General features: G+C 33.4%; 1 protein-coding gene across 1 annotated transcript; it reads right to left on the bottom strand.

Annotated features, from left to right (window-relative positions):
- Window positions 1-1,408: 1,408 nt before the first annotated feature.
- LOC108404336 (olfactory receptor 4K1) lies at window positions 1,409-2,344 on the bottom strand. Its single transcript, XM_017671866.1, has one exon. The coding sequence runs from the start codon at window positions 2,342-2,344 to the stop codon at window positions 1,409-1,411; it is 936 nt and encodes a 311-aa protein (XP_017527355.1).
- Between the last annotated feature and the right edge of the window lie 7,463 nt (window positions 2,345-9,807).

Here is a 9,807-nt window from a genome sequence, read left to right as displayed (position 1 = left end):
CTTTTTTATTAGATGTAAATGAATTTTCCATTCCCTCTTCTTTTTTCCAAAATATGTGAAAGAATAGATTTCAGATTTTGTCCTCAGTTGCAAATAATTTTTGACACTTTGTGCATTTCTATGTTTTAAATACATATGGAATTAGCTTTTTCTCTGAATTTTAATTTACAGACAGTTTCAAAGATACTTGTAATTTTGTATGAATAATATAGAATTGATGATAACCAATTTATCCCACTGAAAAATAAGTAGACTTAGAAAATTGATATATAGACAATTCCTGATTTACATGGTTTAACTTATGATTTTTCTGCTTTACCATGGTGAGAAAGCAATGTGCATTCAGTAGAAACTGTACTTCAAATTGTGAATGTGCTTTGCTAGTGATATGTGATATTGATTCTCTTCTGTTGCTGGGCAGCAGCACTGAGCCACATGATCATTAAACAACCCACACACTTACAACCATTCTCTACCTGTACAACTATTTTGTTTTTCACTTTCAGGGTAGTATTCAAAACATTACTTGAGATTTTCAACACTTTATTATAAAATAATATTTGTGTTGGATGATTTTGCCCTACTGTAAGCTAATGTAAGAGTTCAGAGCACATTTAAGCAGGATAGGCTATGATGTTTGGTATGTTAGACATACTGAATGCATTTTCAACTTATGGTATTTTCAGTTTATGATGGGTTTATTGGGATGTAACCTCATCATAAGTTGAGGAAAATCTGTGTATCCTGCTGGTACCACCAAATATCTAGAAAAAATTTTGAAATGAGTGGAAATGCATATGATATAATCTAAAAAATATTTTATTGAAACATAATAGTAGATAGGGAAAATTATAAATAACCAAATATGTAACAACCAAATTATATATAACCAAAATATTTAATGCACAAGGAAAACATAAGCTAACAAGTATACATTCATGAGGTGAAATCCATGTTGTAAAACAATGTTTTTTCTATGTCAATATATGGGAAAATGTTATGCCTACATTAAGTGAAGATACTAGAAACTCAATTTGCTTATACATTTTGATTGCAAAGTATAAAAATATCATATGTTCAATTGAAGAGAATCACAAGTTTAGTAAGATGAATAGCATTTTATGTAGGTTGGAATCTCAATTCTTCATAAATTATATAAAAGGATTAGTAAATATTTTCAAGAGAATTTGTACTTTATAATTATAAACAATGAAAAATTGGTTAAAATTATATTTAAATATTAAGCTAAGAACTGATTTTATTAAATTCTTATTGCATTTAGGACAAAAAAACTCATTCTATTACCCAATAGCCCATATCATTAGCAAAAATAACTGGTATGATTCTGTGATCCAGCGGAGGCTCCTCATTTGCATTGAGGGTTATGTTCCTTCTTGATGATCCATCCCTATGTTTTCCAAGAAGTCACATGATGGTTTCTCAACTTGCGCATGGCTGATTTAACATCTTCACTTCTTAGAGAGTAGATGATGGGGTTTAACAGGGGTGTACAAACAGTGTAGAACACGGAAAGAAACTTATCCACAGAAAGTCTGCTGAAAGGCCATATGTAGAAATAAATGCAAGGCCCAAAGAAGAGAATCACCACTGTGATGTGGGCAGTTAATGTAGAAAGTGCTTTGGATGACCCACTGGAGGACCGGCGCTGGACAGTGATCAAAATGATGGTGTAGGAAATAATTAAGGCCAGAAAACAGCTCAGTGATATCAGGCCACTGTTAGTTAGGGTCATGATTTCCATTTCATAAATATCCACACAAGCCAGCTCTATCACCAGGGGAAGGTCACAAAAGAAACTGTCTACCTCATTGGGGCCACAGAATGGCAGATCCACTGTAAAAGCCAAGTGGCTCACAGAATGAAGAATACCTACAGCCCAGGAAATAAACACAAAAATTAAACATAGTCTCTGATTCATAATTGTGGTATAGTGTAGGGGCTTACAGATGGCTATAAATCTGTCATATGCCATAGCTACAAGTAGAATCATCTCACTACCAACAAAACTATGAAGAAGGAATATCTGGACCATGCAACCCTCAAAGGAAATAGTCTTGTGCTCAACAAAAAAGTCCACAAGCATCTTGGGGGTGGCAAAGTTAGACTGGCAGATATCAATGAAAGAAAGGTTACTGAGAAGGAAGTACATAGGAGATTTCAAATGGGAGTCTGAGGAAATGATAACAATAATCATGATGTTGCCAAGCACTGCTGTCACATACACTATAGAGAAGATGACAAAGAAGAAAAGCTGAAGTTCCCAAGAATTAGAGAGCCCTAAAAGCACAAACTCAGACACCACTGATTCGTTTGTGTGAGCCATGTGTCCAATCTGCTGTTACCTAAGTAAAAGAAAATCAGGAAAGTATCACAGTTATTGGTGGAACAGGTAGTATATATACAAAAATATGATAAGCTTTCAATTAAAATTCAATTTAATGAAACTATGTAAATAATCAATTGGCTGATATATAATACCTGTAATGCTATGGAAAATGGGAGAAGTGTGAAAAAAGAGGATTAGATATGGATCCTATCATAATTAGGAAGATAAGGAACATGTTAGAAAATAAAGAATATTAAATCAGAAGCAAGCATATATAAATGATACATTAATACTATAAATACTAGTAAGATGAAATAAATTAAGCAGAAATGGTAGGGTAATTTGTCATGGAATAGGTAATATTTAAGCTAAAACTTTTGAAAAGTTTGGGATTTGCTAGCTAAAACTGAAGGAAAAAGATTATTTCAACCAGAGGGAAAAACAGGAATAAAGATACAAAGGTAAAAATATGAGATATTCAGGGAGCCGTGAGTTGAGTAGCATGGCTGGTGGAAGCATGCTAAGGAGCAATATAAATGAGACTGGGAATGGTAGATATGGAGCATATTGTGGATACAATTAGTCTGGCATTCAGACCTAAGTGAACTGGATTAACGTTCTTAACATTGGAATTAAAATGCTTGACAGTGTTTTAAGAAGCTTAATAGAAGCAATTTGTTACATTATGGAAAGAAAAAGCGATGGCTATTGGAAAATATCTGTGAAGATCAAGAACATTTCTTTCATCCAGAGGTTAACCAGAGTTCATTTTCTGTCACATAAGGTCCAATTATGCGTGAGCCACAAATGTGTTTTCACTCTCTTCTGACTCTGCCTTTTGTGTCTTCCTAAACACACCAGATAAATGGATTTATGAAAATCTGTAACAATATCCTTTTGTAAATACTACCTAGAATTGTATATAGTGCATCTGAACACAAAATAGATTTTTAAAAGAGAAAAGTAGTGTGTAAATTGCCTCTTGAACGTTTTTGACATTTTGCATAATGTATTGGGCACCATGTGGCCACTCTATCCCAGAATACAATCCTACTTAAGCTCCAGTGGTTCAGGACATGTATTTGGCTTTAGTCCTATGTACCCAGCAATACACAGTAGGTATTTATTTGTCATTACACTGAAGATCTGCATCCCATATCCTTCACTGGTAGATACAACTAATATAATAAATATTTAAAACTTTAAAAGCAAAATTGTGCAGGTAACCATAAATTGAACAAAAAAAATTACTTAAATATTACAAACTTCCATTATGTAAACTTAACCTGATCCTTGAAACAATAACTCCTACCCTTTCAGGGGCTTCTATATTTACATTTGAGTTGTGATACTGAGTTTTAAGAATACAGAAACTTAAGTTACTCAAGAATATAAGCAGATCAGTGAAGCATGAACTGACTTCAGTGTAAACTTCCATCATAAGATTCTCATCTCCATGTGGAAGACTTGGGCCAGTGCTGGCATGAATATCTTATCATTCATTTACATGGGCTGGGGAAAAAGGAGGCAAAAATATTGGAAAGGAAGGAGATTCCCATTGCTAAGACTAAAAAATATTCTGAAGAGTTATGGTTATTAATTTTAAAAAGACAAAATTGATGCCTTGAGAGACTTCTTACATTCTTACAGTATTTAATCCATGTGTAAAGCCTGGAAGAGGAGAATGAGAAAGGGAAGAGAAGAAAATAGAGGAGGAGGAGGAGAAGAGAGGGAAAATAATGCTTAATTGTTAAAACATGTTACATAAGGTTGGTGGTACTAATATAATTTTTAAACATCATCTTATCTATGAAAAAAAGATTTTCTGAAAATATCCTAATTTCCTACCAATTCCATCTTTCCAATATCTAATAAATTATAAGGTTTGTCAGTCTTCATTTTTCAAAATACAGGAAACAACTAGAAAATCCTCTCCACACTAATTTCCTCTGATTTCTTAATCCAAGTAGAATAGACCAAGTTCGATGTTATATCTCATTTTATTCTTAACAATTAAAGTAGGTACCCATTAGTAGAGATAAATAACATATTTCACTTAGTAACTTTGTGACTGATTTATAATATAGAACAAAATTATTGCCAAAGCTATTTTCATCTCTACAATTCTAAGTGTGGAGGCACTTATGTCATGGAAACTCAGAGTTTATAGAAGTCATCCAGAATTTCTTGAACTATGCACAGAGCACCCAGAACCTTCTTCATTAATGAATCATTTGCTTTTTCATCACCAGTGTACTTTAGAGATCAGAAATTAGAAATGTTTCCAGATCAAAAAATACACCATCAGAGAATGTCCCCATTCTTAGTGTAAGAACAAGTTGGATACATAGAAACTGATATTACATTAATACCCATCTTTAAATTATGTCAATAGAACTTCAAAACCATAAACATTCATAGTTTTTATTTTCATCAGTTTGTCTTATAATAGTTGACTACCTATAAGCCTAGCAGCAAAAGCAATAAAGGGTACTCTTATTGACCATTACTTTATGTTGTGTAGCTCCTCCTTTTTCATTCCAGGCAAATTTTGATAGTCAAAAGCTATTTGTTTAATAAATGACTAAGTATTCTCTAAATAGAAAGCATAAAAGGGGCAGAGACAAATAATGTCTATAGCCTACTTCCCTCTGTTTATCAGACACCGATCCTATTATTATCAGGACTAAGCCAATGCAGTGGGAGTCATGTCAACAGAGGTGGAAACAGGTACTTGCCTCTTCCAGATGGATTTTCCAATTTAACTGAGACAATAACCTCCCTTTTGCTATCTTCTAGTTGTTGATTTTGCATCTAGAAGACAGTTTACAAATTGTTTGTCTAGTTCAAACAATGTGTTCAATACATGTATAATACTTACACTTTTAATAATTTCTCCCAATTTTGTCAGTTCTTCCTTTTCTTCAAATTTGGGGTTCTACAGTATTTTTTTACGCTTCCCACTTTCTGGTATGAATCTTCATACTGAAAATATTTGCAATATACTCTTGACTTGATGCATTTAACTTGTCCTAAGCTAAGCAGAAGCAAGACCCTCAGATTCTGCTCTGAAGTAGTGAGCGTTCTTGGCCTCGACCATACAATTACAATATCCGAAGCTAAGGCAATATAAAGCCTCTGCCCTCATTCCAAGAAACTGATTTCACTTAGGGAAGTGAGAAATCACTCTTCAGAGATTTGATGTCACCCTGAAATGGGAGTAATTATGTTTTATGAAATTATCTTGTCAGGAATGGAAAAGAAAAGAAAAAAATTTTTTACCAACTAGTTGGTACATATGGAAGCAAAAGATTATTTGACTTTTACTGACTCCTAGTCAGCAAAATAATTTTTTGGCCACTAACTTTTGGTCAATAAAATAATCCCACAATTTTACAAATGATCACCTAGCCTCAGTGTGGTTTCCTCCAATTACAAGGAGCCCACCACTTTGCAAGAGAGTTTTATCTATTGTTAGAGTGCTCAACTGGTTCTACTTCTGTGGTTTAATAGAACAAATCTATTTCTAATTCAATGGTCCTTCAAATATTTGAAAGTGTTCTCATTTCTTCTCCATGACAAAGCTTCTATTTCTCCCCAACAGTATGTCAATAGTCTTCTTAACCATATTTTATTATGTTTTCTAGATTTCCAAAAGTTATGATGTAGATTTAGATGTAAATTTCAAATGCTTTAGAGAAGGAAATTTGAAAATAAGATTCCCTATCACTAAGCATGTGGTGTGTGTGTGTGTGTACCCCCTAGTAAAATGTTCACATACCTAAAGATGCATGAACAATGGCCTATATTGCAGCATTGATTGAAAGAGATAGATGATCATGGGGAAAAAACCTAAGTATCTATAAATCTCACAGTGAAAAAATATATTTTAGTGTTGTGGAATATGTTCAATGATTAAAATTACTATATTATTTTCATATATGTATAAGATTATAAAACATAATGTTAAGAGAAAAAGTTGAAGATTGGTAAAATTATTATGAGCATAGTTTTATAAGCCCAAAACAAAAATGACACAAGAAAGAAAAGTTTGAAAACATCTAGAGGAATATTACTAATTCTAAACAGTGTGAGAAGAAAATAAAAGGGTAGGGGTCAAGTTTTATGTACAAACTATTAAACTGAATAATATCACAAATATTTCTAAAAGTCCAATATGGCCAAATATATTTACTATATACATAATGTTAAATTTAGGAAGTATTCTTTAAAAATTTTATTCTTTATGCTTTCATATCTTGAATATTTGGCATTAAAAGTGATCTTCAAAAAATTAGAAAAATATATTTTAACCAGAAAAACTTTGTAAAAGTACAAAGAAAATATAGTGAAGAGCAGGTTTCATTCACAACAGAAACAAACAAAAAAATACATACAAAAGTATCTGGAAAAATCTATCATAAACATACAGGTCTTATGAAAATTTTAAAACATTGAAAAAGAAATGAAAAATATTGGGAAGAATATATCTTTTATCGATAAGAGAGACTCAGTTTTGCCAAAAAAGTTTGTTTAATATAGCTAAATGAAATTTAAATATAAGTATACTGTAGCTTCTATCAGAAATAGAATTATTTATAGAACTTTTTTTGACAAAATTATATTTTTGGTATATATCTATCTATAGCTCTGTTGATAGTCATTTGGTAACTGTGGGGAGGTGGGCTGAGCCTCCTTTGCTGAATCAAAGGCACTTGAAGCTCTTTAATTCTGGAAGGGAGTGTGGGCGTGTATGGACAGTGGGATGGTGCTCCTCAGGACTTGAATCTTAAGGGAAATATGGAATGACAAAGGTACAATTGACGAACTATTACAGTAAAACATAATGCTGGATTTCAGCAGCAATGTTTCAAAGATGATCCAGTGTCAGTCCTAACAGTTGTTTTTATCAGACAAACATGATCTTGGCTGTGTTTTGTGCTGCTTAGATTCTAATAGTTTCTGCTAATTTTCTGAGGCTGCTTCTCCAAATTTACCATCAAACATATTGATAACGCTAAGTTCTTTTAATAATTACTTTCTGACTAGTTGGTCAAGTTTCTTTTACTTCCAAAAAAGGACCATCACTAAAGTAGTCCATAAAGGCTACTAGAAGGATGAATGTGTGAGAATAGATAAGAAATATTTGCAAGTGTAAAATAATCAAAAGAAGCTCTACCAAACATATCAGAAAAGTTGAAATTAGAAATGTTTTGATCTTAAAATATATATAGGGCAAATAATAAATGAAACAGAATAGCATCCATAAATAGAACCAAATATTTGTAAAATACAGTTTATAATAGTAGAAGTGTTTGTAATAACTTAAGGAAATACAGATTATTAAATAAATGAAATTGGTAGGAAAAGATGAATTTCTATAAATATGCCTATTCTGATAACAAAATGAATTTAAATGGGGTCAAAGATTAACTTTTCCAAATGTATAAAAGAACTAGAAAAAATGGGTGAAATACTTTTTATAATCTTGGACTTGGAAAGAACTTTCTAAGCATGACATTGAAGCCAAATGGATAGGATTTATTGACTTACTGAATGATCTTTTTTAGATTTCCTATATCAAAGAAAAAACACAATAAACATTAAATAAAAATGGCAAGTGGGAAAATATGCAACACATTTGACCAACAAAAGACTAATTCCTTATAAATCAAAATACTGTTAGAAGTGAAAATAAAGTATAACAATAACCAAGCAGAAAAATAAGAAAGGCATACATAAACAGTTCAAAGGAACAGAAATACCTTACAATTTACAACAATAACAAGACCTCTTTATAGTACAGATTGGAAAAAGCTTTAGAATAATTAGGATTTGGGAGAAACATAGTTTTACTTATTGTCAATGAGAGGCTAATTAGAAACATTTCATATATTGTTGAATATATTTAAAGCAGTAAACACCCGCAATATTCTTATTGCAAGATCATAGAACACCTAGAATTACTGGGACAGGAAGCACAAAATCCACAAATGTGTATGGGAATTATGGGGAGAGGAGCCAGTTTTCCATTCCTTCTTTCCTAGATGTATTTTAGCTGTTGGTAACACAGAATTATAAACTAACTGTTGCTTCAATGCATAATTTACATTTGCAGTTCTCCAGCTCAGCCACGTTGGGTGAACTCCCCAGGCTAGCCTCTCTCCTGAGCCTTTTTAAAATACATCACTCCACTGTTCTTTATGGCTGGAAGCTGCCCACATAGGTGGATCCCATGATGGTGTGCCTGTTGTCACACCTCTTCACCATGAATCCAATAAACTATACCTTCTTTACTCTAAATACTGTTATCTGTAATTCCAAAATCCTATAACTATAAATCTCACACTCTGCAAACTCTAGGATAACATCCCGGGAGAGCAACTACAGACAGAAAAGAAAAACCCATAACTGGAGCAGGAGTCGGTTCCAGTCAGGACAGATCATGACCCACATGCAGAGGAGACAATGTGATGTGACTGGCTTGCCACACAATGGATGTGGTCTCTCTGAGGAAGGACACTATAGAGTTTTCAATATCAGTCCCTTCTGCTGATCAAGCACTCGGGAGTAGTAGTAGTACTTAGGAGACTAACTTGATGAAAGGCAGACCGTACTTGTAGTCTCAGATGGGCATTAATTTGAGATACAAAGGTCCACACACTTTGTACCTACTCACGGATCCATCCTCATTTTCCTCATTTTTCTCTCTCATATTTTCCAATTATGATCTTTCAAAACTCCTAAAAAATAGCTAAGCATTTTCCATTGTACAGGAATTCATATTTATATTTACTTAATACCAGTTCTCCATCCAAATTTGGTAACCGAATGAAATGTCTATGGCTCTTCCCAATAATAGATATTCCCTCACCAGTGCCTATTAGGGCCACCTGAGCAGCAGTAGGACATTTTTTGCTTTCACCAGGACATAGGACTAAAGCATCTGTAAAAACCCTTCTTTAAAGGTGTGAAATTGAACTCATGAAAAGATACTGATGGAACAGAAGTAATTGAAATAGGGATCTGGACTATCTGTGCTGATTTCTTGTGCCTTTCTATCTGCTTCAGCCTAATCATGGATGTACCATTTCCAATACTTGATGGTTTACTGCTGGGATAGCTAGAAACCCTGACTTGTTAAATTGACAGAACTTAGTTCTTGATTAGCAGTGCTACTCACATGGTCACTTGAGAACCCAGGGTCTGGAACACAGTCTCTGATAAGGCCCCGTAGCATTCGAGGATTTGTTTTCCAGCCTGTGCAGGTCTGTGCTGCAGAATGCAGGGCTTTTTCCCCAGGAGTTAGAATTGTTACTCATCTAATTAATTTTGACAAAAAATCTACACAATGTTTTTTATTTATCATAGATACCTCCATTTCATTGGTTTTTCTGGTTCCTAGTCTGAGTGGCTGGACAGCTTGCACTGAGGCCTGGACTTTAGTATAGAGACTCATT

The sequence above is a fragment of the Manis javanica genome, chromosome 8, assembly GCF_040802235.1.
Source record: "Manis javanica isolate MJ-LG chromosome 8, MJ_LKY, whole genome shotgun sequence".
NCBI classification, from domain to species: Eukaryota; Metazoa; Chordata; class Mammalia; order Pholidota; family Manidae; genus Manis; species Manis javanica.
The sequence above is the reverse complement of the archived record's forward strand: the minus strand, read 5'-3'. Positions and strand labels throughout refer to the sequence as shown.

What these genes read in the sequence shown, in the direction of transcription:
- LOC108404336 (XM_017671866.1), bottom strand. Translation starts at nt 2,344, where the DNA reads ATGGCTCACACAAACGAATCAGTGGTGTCTGAGTTTGTGCTTTTAGGG.